Below are 21,939 nucleotides of genomic sequence, written 5' to 3'. Positions count from 1 at the left end.
CTCCCAGCTTGGATCCTGATCCCCTTTCTTGTGCCCCCATACCAGCTTTTTTTTCCAAAGATTTTTTTTTTTTTTAAAGATTTTATTATTATTGGAAAGCCGGATATACAGAGAGGAGGAGAGACAGAGAGGAAGATCTTCTGTCCGATGATTCACTCCCCAAGTGAGCCGCAACGGCCGGTGCGCACCAATCCGAAGCCTGGAACCAGGAACCTCTTCCGGGTCTCCCACGCGGGTGCAGGGTCCCAAAGCTTTGGGCCGTCCTTGACTGCTTTCCCAGGCCACAAGCAGGGAGCTGGATGGGAAGTGGAGCTGCCGGGATTAGAACTGGCGCCCATATGGGATCCCGGGGTGTTCAAGGCGAGGACTTTAGCCGCTAGGCCACGGCGCCGGGCCCAGATTTATTTATTTTTATTGGAAAGTCAGATATACAGAGTGAAATATCTTCCATCCGATGATTCACTCCCCAAGTGAGCGCAACGGCCAGTGCTGTGCCAATCCAAAGATGAAATCCAGGAGCTCTTCCAGGTCTCCCACACGGGCGCAGGTCCCAAGGCTTTGGGCCATCCTCAACTGCTTTCCCAGGCCACAAGCAGGGAGCTGGACGGAAAGCGGGACTGCCAGGATTAGAACCAGTGTCCATATTGGATCCCGGGGCATTCAAGATGAGGACTTAAGCCACTAGGCCACTGCGCCAGGGGCCCCCGATACCAGCATACCGGCTTTTGCCTGTTTCTGATAACACCTCCACACTCCATTGCCTCTTTGGCACCTTGCACCACCACTGGCCCTCTTGGATACCTCCCTGCCCCCCACTGACATCTTTGTGACTTCCTGACCACATGATACATTCCTCTTCTGGGTATCACCTACTACTGACTTCTGCCATCCCCCGTGCTGGTTCACTGCCTCACTTGTGGCTATTGCCCCGGGCTTTCAGAAGGGGAGAGGCCTCGTTGGCAGTCACACTCTTTCTCCTCACCGCTGGCAGGCACTGCCCCACCACTACATGGGTCACCAGCGACCTCCCACTCCCTTGGACCAATCTTAGCAACAGTGGCCCAGCCTGGCTTCCTAGGCCACACCCTGCAGGTAGCCGGCTCTGAGCGCCCTGGGTAGCTTGGCACTCAGTCCTGGGTTCCTCCACTGGTTGCCCTTGCTCTTTGCATGTTCACGGCCCCAGGGACAATTTCTCTGCCTGCCTGATGTCCTTCCTAAGTCTCCTGTGGTGCTCTGGTGTCCACTGCCCATAGAAGCCAGTGCCTCCCACCCCCTGCCATAACTGTTCAACTGGGGGCCTCTCCCTGGCCCAGCAAACCACCTGCTATTCCCTGGACCTTCCAACTCAACTCAAGTGTCGACTCCTCTGAGAAATCATCACAGCTTCCTCGTCCATCAAACTTCAAAAAATGCTTCTCTTTGATTATAGCTCTTTTCACATTTTGGCTGCTGTCTAGGACTGTCCAGGTTGTGGCTATGGAAGTGAGGACAGGGCTGTCTACACCCTGTCCTCCCGTAACTTTTCCACCAAGAGCAGATGGTTTTCTTCCATATTACAAAGGCATAATATGTACTTAGTTGTGTCCTTGTCTACATAAGGCTAGAATAATTTGGTAAAAGGTTTTATGGCAAAACAGACACACACTGTTCCTTAGTAGCCACCATCCATGACTCATCTTTGCCTTCATCCTCAGAGTGAGTAGTCCACACATGGTTGGCGGGTGAACAATCAAGCGCGTGGAGGCAGTCAGTCCATGGGCTCAGGACAACTGTTATTGAGCCCAGTGGCTGAGAAGCCAATGAAGATAGCTGTGCTGCATGCTGGGGTGCCCAGGGGTGATAGGCAGCTCTGTTCCTGCTCCGGGTTCCTGCTCGTGCAGACCCCAGGAGGGAACCTGCACCTGCCTGCCCTCTGTGTGCAGCACTGGGGGCGATCCTAGCTCTACCCAGGCTCAAGCTCTACACAGTTACTATGAGCATTTACAAAGTGAATCAGCAAATGGGAGCACTTGCTTGTGCCTGGGCTTCGAGTCCCACATTAACTAATCAATTTAAAAACACACACAATGGCTACCCAAGTTAACTTTATGTCATGTAAGAACTTTACATCTGTGTCCATCACGGACTGCTCCCCACGGGCAGCTGCTGTCAGGCGCCTTGTACCCGTCCTGAGAAGAGCTTCGTTCTTTGCTCGCACTTGCGAGTCATCCGGGATGCAGATTGCTAATCATCATGTGTGAAGCTTGAGTGACTTTGAAACACCTCATTCATCTTCTTGCCATGCGTTCTGTTCCTCGCTTTAGACCGAATGCAGAAATAGTGCCTCAGAGCGTCCCACGAGGTTTTGATCATCTGTTTCAGGCTTGAGAACGGCACACCTAAGAGAGTCAGAACCATATTTTAAATAGAAATCCTTTCGTGAACATCTCCCTTGGGACTTTGCGTTGCAGCGAATCTAATTTGAAAAGTGTCATTCTGTCTCAATCCCGAGGTTGCCTTGGCAGCTCCTTGCTTTGGAATGACTGTGGATTTTCTTTTTCAGATCATCTCTCGTGAAGATCTCCTCCTACGCTTGCTGGAATGTGACATTATTATTTACAACATCACCGAGAGCACCCAGCAAGTGGAGGAAGCCGTGTGGGCCGTCTCAGGTCGGAGAGGGCCCTGCGTTATCTCTAAGGGCATTATTTTTAAATATGTGTTTTCATTTGTTTGAATGGCAGAGAGAAAGAGATTTCTATCTGCCAGTCACTCCCCAAATTAGTAACAATGGCCAGAGAAGGGCCAGTTCAAAGCCACGAGCTTCCTCTGGGCCTCCCAAGTGGGACCAGGCACTGTGCCATCCTCCACTGCTTGCCTGGGCACATTAGCAGGAAGCTGGATCAGAAACCAAACAGCCAGGCTGTGACCGAGTGCCTACATGGGCATACCGGCACCACAGGCAGCAACTTTCCTGCAGTTATTTATGATTTTACAAATATTTCCTAAGGGCAGAGTTCACGGAAGGCAGGTGAAAACTTCTTTGAAAAATTGGATGAACCAAAAATGGACCCAAATATTTTTTGTAAGTCATAAACCTGGGCCCAGCACGATGGCTCAATTGGCTAAATCCTCACCTTACTAGCACTGGGATCCCATACGTGTGCCAGTTCGTGTCCCGTCTGCTCCATTTCCCTTCCAGCTCCCTGCTTGTGGCCTGGGAAAGCAGAGGAGGACGGCCCAAAGCCTTGGGACCCTGCACCTGCGTGGGAGAACCAGAGGGGGCTCCTGGCTCCTGGCTTTGGATCAGCTCAGCTTCAGCCATTGCAGCCGCTTGGGGAATACACTGGCAGATGAATGACCTTTCTTTCTGTCTCCTTCTCTCTGTAAAACCTTTCCAATAAAAATAAATTAATCTTTAAAAAGAAAGAGAGAGGGCCCGGCGCCGTGGCCTAGTGGCTAAGTCCTTGCTTTGAATGCCCCAGGATCCCATATGGGCGCCGGTTCTAATCCCGGCAGCTCCACTTCCCATCCAGCTCCCTGCTTGTGGCCTGGGAAAGCAGTCGAGGACGGCCCAAGGCTTTGGAATCCTGCACCCGTGTGGGAGACCTGGAAGAGGTTCCTGGTTCCCAGCTTCGGATCGGCGCAGCACCGGCCCGTTGAGGTCACTTGGGGAGTGAATCATTGGACGGAAGATCTTCCTCTCTTTCTCTCCTCCTCTCTGTATATCTGACTTTGTAATAAAATAATAAATAAATCTTTAAAAAGAGAGAGAGAGAGAACAAGCAGGTCCTCTTTGGCTCAGTTATAAATATCGTAAGAAAGGTAACCCAGTTTGCTCTGTATTCACAAAGTAGGCCGTTCTGAAGCATAGCACAGCAAAAAGGGGAAAGGACCAAAACGAAATTGTCATTAGATTAAAAATAAAAATTGAATTGATGTCCCGAGTGGGGACAAGTGTGCGAGCCCAGGGCCCTTGGACTTCTTTCAGGCATGCTGTCATAGAGGAAGATTTGTGGATGAGGTTGAGGATGCTGGCATTGCACGGGCATGCCTGTTGGTTAGAGAATCGCTTGATGAGCCTGACAATGTCCCACGACGGCTGTGTCACTCAGACCTGAGCGCTTCGTTAGCCCTCGCTTCAGAGCACAAGAATTTTCCTTCTGTAGAGTGACGACCCTTGAAGAATGTTTCATCATTTGCCAGGTGCACTCAAGGGGATTCAATTCTCTTTTGATTGAAAATTTACCTATTTGGAAAGGAGAGTGACAGAGGGAGAGATAGAGACATCTTCCATCAGTTGGCTCATTCCCCAAATAGCTGCGATGGTGTGGCTGGGCCAGGGTGATGGCAGGAACCAGGAGCCCCGGCAGGTCTCCCACATGGGTGCAGGGGCTCAGACACTTGGCTCATATTTCACTGTTTTCCCCAGGCACATGATCAGGGAGCAGAATGGGAAACAAAGCAGCCAGGACTCAAACCTGTCACACATATGAGATGCTGGCACTGTAGATGCAGGCCTAACCCACTGTGCCACGGTGCCTCCAAGGAGATGTAATTCTTCTTCGTCATCTTCTCTTTTTTTTTTTAAGATTTATATTTTAATCTGTTTGAAAAACAGAGTTATGTGGTTGGTTGGGGGCAGGTACAGAAAGATTTTCTATCCATCCCATTGATTCCCCCTGAATGATCACAAAGCTGGGGTTGGGCTCGACCAAAGGCAGGAGCCTGGAACTCCTTCTAGGTCTTTGAAATGGATGCAGGAGCCCAAGCACTTGGGCCGTCTTCTGCTGCTTTCCCAGGTGTGTTAGCAAGGAGCTGGATTGGAAGTGGAGCAGCCGGGATTCGAGCTGGCACCCATGTGGATGGCTACACTGCAGAAGGCAGCCTAACCCATTGCTCCACCTTGCCAGCCCTGAGACCCAATTTGTTTTTTTAAATATCTGCATTTTTACTGGAAAGGCAGATTTACAGAGAGGAGGAGAAACCAAGAGAAAGATCTTCTGTCCACTGGCTCACTCCTCTAATAGCTACAATGGCCAGAGCTGAGCCAATCTGAAGCCAGGAGCCAGTAGCCTCCTCTGGGTCCCCCACGCAAGCAGAGTCTCAAGGCTCTGGGCCACCCGTACTGCTTTCCCAAGCCCTAAACAAGGAGCTGGATAGGAAGTGGAACAGCCAGGACACAAACTGGCACCCATATGGGATCCTGGTGCTTGCAAGGTGAGGATTTAGCCACTGAGCCATCGTGCTGGGGCCCCCAGTTGTTGAATGTGTAGAGCACCCTCTGATAAAGGGACAGCCCTCTGGAAGGCGGATCTCCCCTTCTGTTTACCTATGCTCTGCTTCCCCAGCCCTGCAGAATGGGCACAGCCAAGCATTCCTGCCTTACCCGTGTGTCCTCCACCAGTGCCCTCAGGCAGGTGGCACAGGTGGCACACTCCCAGGCCCAGGCTGAACGGAAAGGGGACACACCTGCCTCAAAGGCTGAATGCAACAGGGCTGCCCTGTGTGGAATCCTAAGAGGGACTTACCCTGAGTTGGGGTCTGCAACCCCCCATGTCCTCCTGCCTGCCTTCTGCACACAGATGGCAAAGGCTCCCCGGGCTGGCATCAGCCTCATTGCCTTCCCGCCAGGTTTGTGAATCTGTTGTGCCTTAGTCGTCCCATCGGTAAGACATATGGTCCCTGTTTCATCTCAGTGAGAACTCAAAAACCCACAAGCTGTGCTCATTCCTGCCGCTGTGATGTGGAGCGGCAGCAGCCGCCAAGCAAGGCGGAAGTGCTCTCCCTGTAGGCCAGGGAGTAGCCAGCTGGGCTCAGAGGTGCTCAGGCCGCTGGAGGGCGGCCAGGAGGAACAGCAGTGCACCTGGATGGGGAACAGGCAAAGGAGGCCCCGCGCGGGCGGCAGGCACTGGACCCTGTGACTGCCTGTGCTCAATGACCTCCACTGTTGTGGGGTGCGAGTGAGATCATACCAGACATGTCTAAGGTTTATTAATGAGTCTTTATTAACCAAACTTGGTGATAACAGGGCCCGCTTACAAAGTTGCAGACAGTCACCTTTCCCTGGCTTCTCTACCCACATTCTGTTACTGCCAGGCCTCAGCTCTCCTAGAACTAGTACACAAATTAGAAATACGAAGCATCTTAGCATTGCTGTCTTTACTGTCCCGCCCAAGCAGTGAGCAGAGGGGGAGGAATACAGACACACAGGGGCCATGCTCAGGGGACACCTGTCCTCAGAGTCTGTCCATGGGAAGCCAGAGAGCAAGCAGGTGCTGGGGAGGCAGTCAGAGTGCTACAGCGATGGAAGAGAGCCCCTCCTTCTCCTGAGCCTTCCTAGGGGCCTGTGAGGAGAGTGGTGACACAGTGCAGTATGGCCCCCTCTCAGGTGACAGGTGAGTCACAGGTGGCAGGAGGGAACACCTAGGTGGTGGGGGAGTGGCTTCCAAGCTTCTGACCCTGAACTACCCGCCTCACTACACTGCCTGCCAACAGCCACTCTGCTTTTATTTATTTGTTTGTTTGTTTGTTTGTTTATTTTGTGCCCACAGCACTGAACGAAGAGATCATCCATTTTGAAAAGCGAAAGGTGTTTATTCTGGTCTCCACAGTGATGACGTGGGCACGATCCAAGCCCTTGGACCCTGTGAGTGGAGGGTTGCCCTTCCTGCAGGCGGCACTTTCCCCATAGCTTGTCATTCCTCCACGTGCAGGGGAACCCTGCCCAGCGGGGTGTGTCTTCCTACCCTCCTGAGCCCTGTCCTGCCGTGGGCACTTCACAGAGCCCACGAACTCCCAGGACATGCAGTCCTCAGGATTGTGTTGCCGGCTGCGCCAGTACGAGTGAGCGGATGCTCCCTGTTGAACGACCGTCACAAGCCACGCAGTATCACTGGGGTCAATATGGGCTGCATGCATGACAGTGAAGGTGGTCGTGGGAGCTGGCATTGTGGCACAGTGAGTTAGGCCTCCCCTTGTGACACCAGCATCCCATGTGAAGTGCTGGTTCAAGTCCCGCCTCTCTGCCTCTGGTCTAGGTCCTGAGAAAGGCAGCAGGGAAGGCCCAGGTCCTTGGGCCCCTGTGGCCCCTGCCAGAGACCTGGATGGAATTCCAGTCTTCTGGCTTTACCCGTGCCCTACCTTGGCTGTTACAGCCATCTGGCAGACTGAATCAGTGAGTGGGAGACCTGTCTCTCTCTCTCTCTTTCTTTACTTATTTATTTTTATTAGAAAGTCAGATATACAGAGAGGAGGAGAGACTGCGAGGGAAATCTTCCACTGCTGTTTCACTCCCCCAAGTGGCCACAATAGAGCCTTTCGTGTAGGAACTTGAGTTCTTGGCAACTGTTTGCATCATTTGCTTTTTGGATACGTGGTGAGACATGGACATTTCCAGTAGCCAGTGTATTCCTGTGTTAGTACACTGTCCCACCTTCATGGCAGGCTGATGGCCGCCGTCTTCCCTGGATACCTGGCCCCCTTATTAACATCTCATTACAATTGCTGTGAGTGTCTAAAAGCTCTGTAGAGGACAGAGCACTAGAAATAATTCATGAAAAATAAACTTCCTTTGTTTTTTTTTTTCATTTTGTTTTAAAAATATTTATTTTATTTGCAAAGCAGATTTTACAAAGAGAGAGAAAGACCTTACATCTGTTGGTTTACTCCCCAAATGGTCACAATGGCCAGAGCTGAGCTGAAGCAAAGCCAGGAGCCTGGAGCTTCTTCTGGGTCTCTGCTGTGGGTGCAGGGTGCCAAGGACGTGGCCCATCCTCCATTGCTTCCCTAGGCCACAAGCAGAAAGCTGCATCAAAAGTGGAGCAGCTGGGACACAAACTGGCGTCCATATGGGATGCCGGCACCACAGGGTGGAGGATTAGCATGCTTTTCCACCATTCTGGTCCTAAACGTAAACTTACTTTGGTGCAAAAAGCCTGAAATCCTGACAGAGAGTAGTCTTCAAAAAGGTGATGGAACATGTAAATTCTGAAACACTACTTATATATTTTAAAATGTTTCTGCACCAAAATAAACTCTTTGTTTTCTACAAACATCTTTTAAAGATGTTTGAAAGATTTATTTATTTATTTATTTATTTATTTATTTATTTATTTGAAAGGCAGAGTGACACAAAAGAGAGGAAGAGAGAGGCCAAAGCCAGGGGCCAAGAACTGCCTCCAGGTCTCCCACAGGAGTGGCGGGGGTTGCAGTGGGTGGGCTGCCACCGCTGCTTCCCGGGCAGGAGAGCCAGTGAAGCAGGCAGGGCTTTCTTGATCCATGTCCATCTCTGTCTCTTTCTGCCTTTCAAAATGAAAGCAAATCAACACTTTTAAAATTTAAAAATAAATAAAGTGACACAAAAGTTTAAAAAAACAGCAACAGAACCTAAGAAGAACTTTAGTAGCATTGTCACTCTTAGACTGAATCTAAACTCCGGCGTAGGCAGAAGCTTTGGTTCAGGTTTTGCGCATGCAGGGACGTGTCAGGAGGGGCCTGGAAGCTCGCCTGTGTCTGTGGCATCATGTCTGGACCCTTCCTCTCCCACAGGATGATTCAGAGGTGCCGTTTACTGAAGAGGATTATCGAAGACGGAAGCATCATCCTAATTTCCTGGACCACATCAATGCTGAGAAAATGGTTCTCAAATTTGGGAAAAATGTGAGTCTGGGGCAGGTGTCAGGTGGGACAGGTCATCCCATGTCAGCACGCCTGGGCTGGAGCTTCTTGCTAATATGCACCAGCTGACGCCCTGTGTCCCGGACCCTGCCACCCATCAGTTCCAAGGCTAGCCTGGCCCAGCCTTGCTTGTGGGTATTTGGGGAGTGTACCAGCAGATTGGAAATTGATCTCTCTCTCTCTCTCTGCCTTTAAAATAAGCAAAAATGATTAATGTTTAAAGGGGAAAAAAAGCATCATTTTAAAAAGTGAGTCTGGGCAAGGGAACATTTAGATTAGAAGTTCTTTTTGAGACCGTACCCTCCTCCCCTGCACCAGCATTTGCTCTACCCTGAGGAAGGTAGATCCTTAAAATCCCATCAAGTGGGAACCACAGTCATCATAGACAGACTGTGTCTAGAACCCCGAACCCTCTCAAAGGTTCCATCACATCTTTCCCATTGCTGGAAGGCCAGGGATGTGGAATAACAGTTCTAAAGCGACACCTAGTGGTCCCAGAGGATATTACCGCAGGTACTTTAAATGTTCCTACACACAAGCTGTCCAGTTATTAAAAAATTTTTTTTTTAGTTTATCAATGCGGTACCAACACCACGAGTGTAAACTATTTGAAACAACAACATGCAATTATAAATTTCATCCCTTTTTAGAAAGATTTACTTATTTTTATTGCAAAGTCAGGGATATACAGAGAGGAAGACAGAGAGGAAGATCTTCCATCCAATGATTCACTCCCCAAGTGACCACAACAGCTGGTGTTATGCTGATCCAAAACCAGGAACCCACATCCTCTTCTGGGTCTCCTACGCAGGTGCGGGGTCCCAAGGCTTTGGGCGGACTCCAACTGCTTTCCCAGGCCAGAAGCAGGGAGCTGGATGGGAATTGGGGCTGCCAGGATTAGAACCGGCGCCGATATGGAATCCCGGCTCATTCAAGGCAAGGACTTTAGCTGCTAGGCCACGGTGTTGGGCCCAAATTTCATCCCTTTTTAATGTTAAATTTTAGGGTTAACACGAAGACGCTAGATTAAATGGTCTACATTTCTTCAACTTCCAAATTCTATAACATTATTTAAATTGATTGTATATTGGTGTATTAGGTTGAATTCACTGGCTTAAAGTGTATGATCTCACATTCTATTATAAAAAACATTAAACTTGTCCTTCAAATGACATAAATCAAAATTTCATTCATAAAAATCCAACTTCTTTAGCCTCAGCTTCCTTTTCTAAGAGTTTAAAGGCAGAATTTCGAAGAGAGAAGGAGAAACAGAGATCTCACACCCACAGCTTCCCTCCGCAGATGGCTGCAACAGTTAGGGCTGGGCTGGGCCATAGCCCAAAGGCAGGAAATTGTGGGTCTCCTGTGTGGGTGGCTGGGGCTCAAGCACCTGAGCCATCCTATATCGCTTTCCCAGGCTCGTCAGCAGGGGGCTGCACTGGAAGTGGAACAGCCAGGTCCTAGATAGACACCCATATGGGGCGTGGGCATCCCAGACCCCAGGTGGCGGCACTCCCTGCTCACCTGCAATTCCAGCTCCTGTCCTCAGCATTCCTGATCACGCTTGTCTGAGCAGTCAATGAGAACATCACAGTGATCCCTTGTAAAATAGATTTGGTATTTATTTGAAAAGCAGGTGGAGAGAGGGGGGGAGAGAGAGATCTTCTTTCTACTGGTTTATTTCCCAAAGGCCTGAAGGAAATGGCGATGGGCCAAGCCAAAGGGAGTAGCCTGAAACTCTACACAGGGTGTAGGGTGCAGGGCACAGGGCTCAGGGTGCAGGTCACAGGGCGCAGAGTACATGGCTTAGGGTGAAGGGCACTGGGTGCAGGACACCAGAGCATAGGGCACAGGGTGCAGGGCTCAGGTGCAGGGCACCGGAAGCAGGACTCAGGGCGCAGGATGTAGGGCCCCAGGGTGCAGGGTACAGGACACAGGGCATAGGGTGCAGGGCCCCAGGGATTTGGGCCTCACTGCTGACTCAGGGGCAGGATCCGAACGAGCAGTCCAACACGGAATAAGAGTGTCTTTGCTATTCTCTGAAGCCTGAGAATGCCTGCCCCTTAGTGCAAGGGCTGTGCTGCAAAAGGGGTCCCCTGATAATCATACAGGTGGCTGACGAGTTCCGAATTGCTCAACACCCAAAGCAGCTTTACTTGGTGCTGCCGTGTCTAATGAGTCATACTGAAAATTTGAAATTCTATTTTAAAATATAATTAAATTGACTTTAGTTGGTATTTTGTATTTGTTTATCTATTGTTATTGTAAAAGCCAGAGTTATACACACACACACACACACACAGGGTTTTTCCCTGGGCACACACCGTGCAGGAGGGCAGCTGGCGTGGCACACACTGCTATGCTCTCAGGCCCGGGTACCTGTCTTGACTGGGTCTTCTGGGGCAGGCAGGGCATGGCAGGGCACTCTGGGGGAAGCTTTGGATCTGCCTCCATGCTGTGCCCCAGGTTCTGCAATCTCAAGTCGAAGGAGGTTATTTGAACTGGAAAGGCAGACAGACCCAGTCAGCTGACACAGCAGGTGAGGACAGAGCTTGGGACAGATTGCATCCAATGTCAGTCCTCCAGCTCCACACCGCAGCGCCAGCATGCCGAGGTGCCTGGGAGGCAGCAGGTACAAGGCGCCTGCCACCAGCGCGTTGCTGCCGCCATCTGGGGAGTGAGCCAGTGGATGGAAGGTTGTTTTGTTTTGTTTTGTTTTTTCTCTCTCTTTCTGGTAATGCAAGATTAAAAAAAAAATTTTTTTTTTAGATTTATTATTATTGAAAAGCCGAATATACACAGAGAAGGAGAGACAGAGAGGAAGATCTTCCATCCGATGTTTCACTCCCCAAGTGAGCCGCAAAGGGCCGGTGCACGCCAATCCAATGCCGGGAACCAGGAACCTCTTCCAGGTCTCCCACACGGGTGCAGGGTCCCAAGGCTTTGGGCCGTCCTCAACTGCTTTCCCAGGCCACAAGCAGGGAGCTGGATGGGAAGTGGAGCTGCCGGGATTAGAACCGGCGCCCATATGGGATCCCGGGGCTTTCAAGGCGAGGACTTTAGCCGCTAGGCCACGCCGCCGGGCCCTAAAATTTTTTTAATCTTGAGCCTGGTGGCATGGCCTAGCGGCTAAAGTCCTCGCCTTGAACGCCCATATGGGCACTGGTTCTAATCCCGGCAGCTCTACTTCCCATCCAGCTCCCTGCTTGTGGCCTGGGAAAGCAGTGGAGGACGGCCCAATGCCTTGGGACACTGCACCCGCGTGGGAGACCTGGAAGAGGTTCCAGGTTCCCGGCTTCGGATCGGCGCGCATCGGCCCGTTGCGGCTCACTTGGGGAGTGGATCATCGGACGGAAGATCTTCCTCTCTGTCTCTCCTCCTCTGTGTATATCTGGCTGTAATAAAATGAATAAATCTTAAAAAAAAAAAATTTTAAAAGAGTTCTATTCAGCTTTCACTGGCTGTCACAGTTCCTATCCTAAGGGTTGCTTCGGAAGCCTGGAAGGCTTGATAAGACTTCCTGAAATAGCCATTTTAGCTCTAAGTGAATCAGGTTCAATAGGATTCCTAATAACACACTAAATCTGTGGACTTTTTTCCCCTATGTTTTGTCTAACAGGTCAAAAAATTTGCAACTTACGTGGTTGCTGCGGGACTTCAGTATGGAGCGGAAGGAGGCATCTTACACACTTTTTTTAAGGTATGACGGCCCGGGGTCTGGGTCTTTGGCCTGTGGGATAGGTGATGGTGCTTCCACGTAACCATGTGGCTGTAGCTGTGGCCAGCTCAGCATGGCAGTGGAAACCGTGGCCGTGGGGCGTCACCACGCACACTGTGGTTAACAGCTCGCTCACCACCCTCAGCATAACTCAGAGACAGACAGCCCTCCTTGGGTTCACGAGAGGAGTTCCAAGCGGGTGCCTGTTCAGCACCAGGGACCACTGTACATCCCAGGCACCAGTTTCTGCACCTGTGGGGGGACGGCATTCCAGCGAGGTGGCCCATCAGGACGTTTGTCACACCAAAGTGCCCAACAGAGCTCACTTTATAAAGCAAGGGGCTTCTCCAACTCGCAGTTTGCTTGAGCTTCAATACCAAAGGTCGGAAGCACCCATATGAGCGCTGGTTCAAGTCCCCACTGCTCTGCTTCAGAGCCAGCTCCCTGCTAATGGCCCAGAAGTATAGTGGAAGATGGACTGAGTGCTTGGGCCCATGTGCCCACCTGGAAAACCTGGACGAAGCTCCTGGCTCCTGGCTTCGGCCTGGCCCAGACCTGGCCTCTGTGGCCACTGGAGGAGTGAACCAAGACCTCTCTCCCTCTCGCTCAGTCTGTAGCTCTGCTTTTCAAATAAATGACATAAATCCTTATTAAAAAGAAGTTCTGCATGGATGCAGTAAGGGACAGTGGTTGGCCATGAGGCCAAGGAGCTAATGAGAGACGTCACTTGAGCCCAGCTTAGCCACTCTCTGTGAGAGCTTTTATGGTTTGGGGTTTTATTTGTTTGCTTTTTAAGATTTATTTATTTTTATTAGAAAGTCAGATTTACAAAGAGAAGGAGAGACAGAGAGGAAGATCTTCTGTCTGCTGACTCACTAAGTGGCCTCAACAGCCAGAGCTGAGCTGACCCAAAACCAGGAGCCAGGAACTTCTTCCAGGTCTCCCACGCAGGTGCAGGGTCCCAAGGCTTTGGGCCATCTTCTACTGCTTTCCCAGGCCACAAGCAGGGAGCTGGGAAGGAAGTGGAGCAGCTGGGATATGAACCAGTGCCCAAATGGGATTCCGGGGCTCATGCAAGGCGAAGACCTTAGCCATTAGGCTACCACTCCGGGTCCTGTTTTTTTCAGGGGGCACAATGGCTACGGCCATTGCAGCCATTTGGGGATAAATATCTTTTTTAAAAGATTTATTTATTTACTTAACTTGACAGATACAGTGTCACATACACAGAGAGAGAACGAAGTCCTTTCCATCCACTTGCTCAGATTCTCCAAATGGCCACAATGGCTGGGACTGGGCCAGGCTAAGAAGCCAGGCTGCTGCACCTGCAGCTGAGCTGTGCCGTAGGGAGCGGGGGTCCCAGCCCTTTGGCCCTCCCCCCTCCTCCCAGGTGCACCAGCAGGGAGCTGCAGCGCCTTCCCGCTCCAGCTCAGGAAGTCCACTCCCTACTCAGCACCTCAGCAGAAACCCAGGCTGGATCTGCTCCTTACCCTTCCCCCTGCATCGCCACTCCTGCTCCAGAGTGCCCCCCTCAGAACACGGACCTACCCTGCTGCTGGCCAAAATCCCCTCCCCCATCACGGAACCTTCTAGAGCTGTGGTCAGCCTCCTGGGTACCGCACTCCTCTCCAGCTCCACTCCTTACTCTTGCCATCCTTCTGCCAACTGTCTCTTGCTGAGCTCACTGTTGTAGCTGCCATCTCTCCCGTCAACTCTTAGTCCCAACATTTCTTCATAAGGTAACAGAAGCAAACTTAAAAATATTTCGTATTTTACTGCTTCAGAATCTCTCGGCGATCTGTTTGCCACTCCTTCCTCTACCCCAACACCTTTTTCTTTCTCTCTTAATAATTTAAAAGAATCCAGGACTGGTACAGTGGTGTAGCAAGCTAATCCTCCGCCCACAGCATCGGTAGATCATATGGGTGCTGGTTCCTGTCCCAGCTGTTCTACTTCCAGCCCTGTGGCCTGGGGAAGCAGCACAAGATGGCCCAAGTGCTTGGGACCCTGCACCCCGTGGGAGACTCAGAGGAAGCTCCTGGCTCCACGTCAGCTCCACTCTGGCCATTGCAGCCTTATTGGGAGTGAACCAGTGGATGGAAGCATGCTCTCTCCTTCTCTCTGTAAATCTGCCTGTCAAATAGCGGTAAATAAATTGAATTTAAAATATTCCAACTTGTGACACTGAGACACCATGCTCAGCATGCCTAATTGCTTACTGAAATACTCAGTAACAGGAAAGACACGGATGTGAACTGCAGAGGGTAGAGTCGAGGCAGAAGCTGCAGACACTTGCTCCGCTGAACGCCTTGTCTGTCAGCTGCTGACAGTTACCCTCACAGGCAGGGGTAATTTTTGCATTTACTTTATTTTCCTGAGAACGAAATGTATTATGCTTATGAAAACCATTTTTTCTGTGTGTGGAGGGCGTGCATGTGGCTATCACAAATCTCTAATGTTACAGATTTTAAAATTTTGAGATACAGAGAGAATACACACACACACACACACACAGGGTATGACAGAGAGAGGGAGAAAAAGACTGGAGACAAACTAGGCCGAGGCCGAGGCTGGGAGCCAAGAACTAAATGCAGCTTTTCCAGAGGGGTGTCGGACCCCACTGCTAGGGCCTCCCCAGCACCTCCCCAGGAAGCTCCTGGGATCGGGACCCGCAGCCAGGTGTCCAACTCAGGCCCTCTGAAACGGACGGGGCCTCTTAGCAGGTGTCTAAACTGCTAGACCAAATGTTCTTTCCAGAAATATACATTTCTTGAGAAAGCATGTCAGCCCTGAGGTTACACCTGATTTCTCTTACAGAACTGGCCCGACTCTCATCCGGGCCACTTCACACAGAGTGAGCCCTCCTCTGTGGGATAGCAGGTCACCGGGCCCCTCGGGCTGTGCACCTGCGTGTGAGCTCTCGTCTACCCATTTCACCACGACGAATGACTGTGCCTTTCTTTCCTTCAGCTTGCTTGGTTGGGTGACTTTCCGGCAATACCTGTTTTTGGAGATGGAGCAAATGTGGTTCCAATGATTCACGTGCTTGATCTAGCAGGGTAAGCATTGTCCCAGAGCAAGCAGGGATGTTCCTGGACGGCGAATGCGTCGGCAGTGTTCACAGGCTACCATGAAGGAGCGTTCGCCAGGTGCTAAGACACTTCCATGTGCTTGTCCAGCACAGCCGTGTGTAAAGGGGACCGCTGTTTTCATACTCCACCTGATGAGATAGCATCCGCCCTCTGAAAGCCCCACAGCACTTGTCATGATAAATTCAGGTTCTCTTAGAAGCACCATCAGTAGGATCACATGCACTTTGGTTTTGGGAAATCACATGGTTTGTGGCTTCTGAGGACCAGGTTTCATGATCCTCCATCTCCGATGACACTGATACGCCTGGCCCATGCGGCACAAACTCTAGAAATCAGATGCTGAGCTCTAGGCCCAAGCTCCTGGTCCTGGCAACGGCAGGAACGTTGAAGAAGAGTTTCCCACATCTACAGAGCATCCCAATCCAGGGTCCAGACACCTCCTGATAACTTGCTCCTCTGAAAGGTCAGCGAGCTGCTTTCCCAGCAGCAGCTCCAGGGCTCCAGGGCCTTCCCTTCTACCCCTCCCAACAAGGAGCATGCTCCGCGGGGAGAGCAGCCTCCACACTCCGCTGAGGTTCTAGATTCCAGGGTCCCACCCACCTGCTCCTCCAGAGGCAATCAAAGATTAAGCAGGAAACAAAAGCAGCTTAAAACTTCGGGGCCACTCCCAAGTGTGGCTGTCCTTCAAGGCCCCCAAACCTGAAGGTGGCTGGTATCAGTACAGAAAGACATTGAAGCTTTATCCCTACAATTCCTGCACCTGCTGAGGGAACTCTACCCTGGTGGGCTGAAAGCTAATCCTGCTTCCTACAGAGGCTGTACACTGCTAGGCTGCCTTGTGATTTTGGTTTTTTAAGAAACAGATTTATTTTATTTGAAACACCAAGCTAGAGAGATAATCTTCCTTTTTTTTTGTTCACTTCCTAAATGGGCCACAATAGCCAGTACTGGACCAGGTTGAAGTCAGGAGCCAATAAATGAATCCTATAATTTTAAAGGTTCATTTGTTTTTATTGGAAAGTCAAATTTGCAGAGAGAAAAGGTTTTCCATCCACTGGTTCACTCCCCAAGTAGCTGGAAAGGCTGGAGCTGAGCCAATGCAAAGCCAGGAGCCAGGACCTTCTTGCAGATCTCCCACACAGATGCAGGGTCCCAAGGCTTTGGGCCGTCCTCCACTGCCTTCCCAGGCCACAAGCAGGGAGCTGGATGGGAAGTGGAGCAGCCAAGACATGAACTGGCGCCCATATGGGATCCCAGTTCATGCAAGCCAAGGATTTAACCTCTGAACCATTGCTCCAGGCCCCCAAAATGAATAAAAATTAATCCTAAAATATATTTAACAAGGGAAGAAACTAGAAGGCTGAAACATTTAGAAAACGTGGTGCAAAATAAATGCCACATGGACGTGTGGATCACATGCTTGCTTTAGCTGCATTTTACTGAAGAAAAAAAAAAATCTAAAATGGGGTTAGACTTGACAGGCCGTTGTGTAGATCTCTGGCCGGCCTCTCGCCAGCTGTGTGAGTTTGGCAAGGTCACCTCACCTCTCACAGTTTGGTGATCTCATCTGTTAGGCAGGGCTTGTCCTAGTATCCCCTCTCGGGGGTCACTGTGTCGATCTTGCTTGATGGCGCCGTGCAGTCCTGTGCACAGACCCGGCCTGGGGATCATCCACGTTCCAGCAGGACACTTTTGCCCTGTCTCTATGTTCCGACGTGGCCATGACCCCTCAGAGTCTAAGTCTCGCTTTATGAGACCGCCACCCACCCAGAGCCCTGCCCAGTGGGCCTGGATTCATAAACTGAGGTCCCTCGAGGTGTAGTCCTGCTGCTGGGATGCAGCGTTTTCTGGCAGACAAGAACAGGGCCCAGAGCAGGCAGCCCTCTCACCTCGCCCCTTAACAACACCTTGCCTAGAGAGTGCACATCATAACCCCAACTCTGACCTCGTTGAAATTAGGTAGCTACTGGGGATGGCCTTCAGTAAATTCTTGCTTGCTCTGTGTCCTGCGTGTCCCCCGCCCCGGTGATTGTTTGACCTGTTCATCTGCAGAGTGATACAGAACGTGATAGACCACGTGCCCAAGACTCACTACCTGGTCGCTGTGGACGAGTCTGTGCACACCCTGGAGGACATAGTCAAGGTACTCTGGGGTCACCCCATTGTCTTTTGGGGCCCCCTCTCTGCAAAGCAGAGTTAAAGAACCATGTGTACTTACCAGCCTGAGCACTTCTACAGTACAGTATCCCAAACGCTCAGACTTGCTCTCTGCTTGTAGTGTGTACGTTGGGGAATTACTACATCAATGGCCTTGGCCCAGTGTGTGTGTGAAAAGACGAGCAAGGCTGCTGCAGGCCCAGGCTTAGAGCACAGCTCACACACAACCACACACAACCACACACACCACATAGTCACACATATACCACACAGTCACAACTCACACACATACATACCCCACACCTCACACATACACTACACAGTCACACCTCACACACATCACACCTCATGCACATCACACATACATCACACCTCACACACATCACACACACCATACCTCACACACCATACCTCACACATACACCAGATAGTCACACCTCACACACATCACACCTCATACATACACCACACAGTCACACCTCACACATATACCACACACACATCATACACATAATCATACCACACACACCTTGTCTCACATATCACACACATCTCACACCATACACAATCACACCACAGATACACTACACCACATCTCACACTCACACATCACACATACATGCAATCACACCACACACACAGGAACATGAAAATAGGTCGTTAGAAGCTGGCCCAAAGTGTTGGTTTGACTAGGTCTCCAGGTCTCCAGCTCTTCTGACTGTTGCCTGCAGGAGCTCCAGGGCTGGGAGGTCTTCATCTCATCTCCCCCAAGGCCACTGTGGAAAACCACAACTTGACCCAGCTGGCCCAGGAACTATGGCCTTGTCCTGGCTTTCCCATAGCTACTGCCTACTTTCCTTTAACATTCAGCTTCAACAGTCACCTACTTACACGACAGGTGCCTCCTCTCCATCCTCCCAGAATGCCCTGGTCCACTTTGGCTGCAGGAGTAAAGCACCATAAATTAGAATCAATTCCTGGTCACAGTGTGGAGGTTGATGAGGCCAAGCCAAAGGCCCTGGCAGATGGCGTGTCTGTGGAAGCCCCACTTGTAGCTTCATCGTCATTGCCATCTTACCATGTCTTCACATGATGGGAGGATCTTGGGCTTCATTGTTTTTTTGTTTTTTTTTTTTACTTTGTTTTTGAAGTTGATTATTTTCATTTTATTAGAAAGAGAGAGACTCTTCCATCTGCTGTGTGACTCCCCAGATGCCCACCACAGCCAGGGCTGGGCTGGACCAGGCTGAAGCCGGGAGTCAGGGCCTCCTTTCTGGCTCCTCACGTGGAAGGTCAGGACCCAAGTACTCGAGCCAGCACTTGCCCACTGCCATGTGCACATTAGCTGGAGGCTGGGCTCAGAGGCACAGCCAGCAGGAGGACCCAAGCTCGGCGCCTATGGTGTGCTGCCAGTGAAACCACCACTTGTGACTCTGGAATGCCACACTGGAGCACTGGTTCTGAAAGGCAGATTTAGACACTGAGCCATTGCACGGCTTCTCCCCCACCCTCCTCTGTTTTTAAGATTTATTTTATTTTTATTGGAAAGGCAGATTTACAAAGAGGAGAGACATAAAGATCTGTCTGCTGGTTCATTCCCCACATGACTGCAATAGCCAGAGCTGAGCCAGTCTGAATCCAGGAGACAGGAACTTCTTCCTGGAAGGTGCAGGTCCCAAGAACTTGGGCTATTCTCTGCTGTTTTCCTAGGCCATAAACTTGGAGCTGGATGAGGAGTGGAGCAGCCAGGACATGAACTGGCGCCCGTACAGGATGCCATACTGGGAGGTGGAAAATTAAGCAGTTGAACCAACGTGCTGGCCTAGCTACTCTGCTTCTAATCCAGCTTCCTTCTAATGCCATTTTATTTATTTATTTATATATTGTTGTGTTCACCTTCATTTGAGAAGTTTTATGCAAATCCTTACAATTAAACCAAATATTGTTTTTTCCCTAAACAGTGCATCAGTAGAAGTACTGGCCCTGGGAAAATCCAGAAATTACCCAAAGAAAATGCTTTTCTAACCAAAGAGTTAACAGTAAGTATATAATCTTTCTCTATCTCTTGACTGTTTTCCCAAATTCAAATGACTCCTGAGGGACTTGGAATAGGACTTTCCGGCCGCCTGTCCACCCGCAGCTCCCACTACCCACCAGAATTCTGCATATTATTCTCTCATGAAAAACCCTCAGAGATCTGGGTCACAAAATGCGTTATTTGAAAACTGCTTGCCACCTAGGATGCTGCGCCAACACTGTGGAATACCCTTTTGGCCTCTTTCTAGCATTCGAACAGTAAGCTGGAAATTCAATTCCATCGCAACAAACACTCTAAGGCTTGAGTTACAGCATGCACTCTTTAAGCTTGTCTTACATTTTTCTTTAACTTTATTTGAAAGCTGAGACGGAGACAAACAGAAATCTTCCATCGTCTATTTCACTGTCTAATGCTGGGCCAGGCCAGAACCAGGAGTCCAGAACTCCATCTGGGGCTCCCATGTGAGTGGCGGGGACCCAAGAACTGAAGGTATCACCCACTACCTTTGAGAGAAGCTAAAATTGAAAGCAGAGTCAGGATTCAAACTGCTGCACTGGATGTCTGCCACTAAGATGCTTTAGGATGAAATTCTTTTAAAGAACAGGGCCTGGGCCCAGAGCTGTTGCCTAGTGGCTAAAGTCCTTGCCTTGCACGCGCAGGATCCCATATGGACGCTGGTTTGTATCCCAGCAGCTCCTCTTCCACCCAGCTCCCTGCCTGTGGCCTGGGAAAGCAGTCGAGGATGGCCCAAAACCTTGGGACTCTACATCTGCATGGGAGACCCAGAAGAAGTTCCTGGATCCTGGCTTTGGATTGGTTCAACGCCAACCATTGAGGCTGCTTGGGGAGTGAACCAGTAGATGGAAGATCTAACTTTCTGACAAAAATATTTTTTATTTATTTTTATTACAAAGTCAGATATATACAGAGAGGAGGAGAGACAGAGAGGAAAATCTTCCGTCTGATGATTCACTCCCCAAGTGACCGCAATGGCCAGTGCTGCACCGATCCAAAGCCAGGAGTCTGGAGCTTCTTTCCGGGTCTCACACACGGGTGCAGGGTCCCAAAGCTTTGGGCCATCCTTGACAGCTTTCCCAGGCCACAAGCAGGGAGCTGGATGGAAGTGGGGCTGCCGGGATTAGAACTGGTGCCCATATAGAATCCTGGCTTATTCAAGGCAAGGACTTTAGCCGCTGGGCTACCATGCTGGGCCCAAAAATAAGTAAATCTTAAAAGCGGAAAAAAAAAAAAAAAAAAAGAATAAAATAAAGACAAACGAAGAAGAGGGCTTGGGACCCTGCACCCATGTGGGAGACCCAAAAGAGGCTCCTGGCTCCTGCTCAGTGCAGCTCTGACCATTGCAGCCACCTGGGGAGTGAACCAGCAGATGAACGAGCTCTGTCTCTCCTCTCTATAACTCTGCCTTTCAAATAAAAATAGATTTTTTTAAAAAAAAGATTAAATTGAACATAAACATCACGTTGAATGATCTCTGGGAAAGACGATCTTGCTTGCCTTAGAGAACAAAGCAGAGACTGAGACAGGGGAGTTCCTCTGGACTTACTGTTCATTTGGATCTTGAACCATGAGCCACAAAAGGAAGATGCAATGAAAAAAAGGAGTAGAGCTTGCAGTTGGACTTCCTGCCAGCGTCTTCCCGTTCTTTGAGCCACTGGTCCAACCCCGTAGCCAGCATGGTGCCTGAACAGGAGTGCTCAGAAGTCTCCTGGTACCCAAACAGGGGCTCTGCAAATGCCGGGTGCTGCATTAATTGACTTTCATTTTTAGTAAATGTCCATGGGATATAGAACAAGTCTGATGGCTACTTTAAAATTAATTAGCTTCTTTATTGGAACAGCAGTTGTTCCTTAATAAGTACATAGCAGTTATTGCTGCCCGCAAGAAACAGAAAAAGCCACATCTCTAAAATTGTCCTTTGTCTCTTAGCAAGAGTGTCTGGATCACTTACTGGTCCACCTGAGGATGGAAGCGTTGTTTGTGAAGGAGAATTTTAACATCCGGTGGGTGGCCCAGACAGGCTTTGTGGACAACATCAACGTCATCCTGAGGGAGTACAAGCAAAGCAGAGGCTTACTGGTAACTACAAGCTTTTCTGAGTTCAAATTCTCGTTTAAGCAAAGTGAACTCTGTGTAATCATACAAATGAAAATATTTTCTTTTTCAAATGACCAGCTTTCTAATTTCAAGTCGTTTTCCATGTTTGACAAATTTGCCCTGCTCTCACAATCTGTGTGTATATTGTACTGATTGTCAAC

At 50.0% G+C, this 21,939-nt stretch overlaps 1 protein-coding gene across 1 annotated transcript in view; it reads left to right on the top strand.

Moving 5' to 3' along the window:
• AK7 (adenylate kinase 7) overlaps positions 1-21,939 on the top strand; it is a 50,988-nt gene that overhangs the window by 2,618 nt on the left and 26,431 nt on the right. Inside the window, exons 3-10 of the mRNA XM_004584307.3 lie at positions 2,543-2,651; positions 6,534-6,628; positions 8,530-8,640; positions 12,278-12,358; positions 15,347-15,435; positions 17,521-17,611; positions 19,587-19,664; positions 21,611-21,760. Of these exons, the coding sequence (XP_004584364.2) occupies positions 2,543-2,651; positions 6,534-6,628; positions 8,530-8,640; positions 12,278-12,358; positions 15,347-15,435; positions 17,521-17,611; positions 19,587-19,664; positions 21,611-21,760 (804 nt within the window). The remainder of the gene's footprint in view (positions 1-2,542; positions 2,652-6,533; positions 6,629-8,529; positions 8,641-12,277; positions 12,359-15,346; positions 15,436-17,520; positions 17,612-19,586; positions 19,665-21,610; positions 21,761-21,939) is intronic.

This window comes from Ochotona princeps, chromosome 26 (genome assembly GCF_030435755.1).
Source record: "Ochotona princeps isolate mOchPri1 chromosome 26, mOchPri1.hap1, whole genome shotgun sequence".
Classification (NCBI taxonomy): Eukaryota; Metazoa; Chordata; class Mammalia; order Lagomorpha; family Ochotonidae; genus Ochotona; species Ochotona princeps.
Note: the sequence above shows the minus strand (reverse complement) of the source record. Positions and strands in the feature narration are given on the sequence as shown.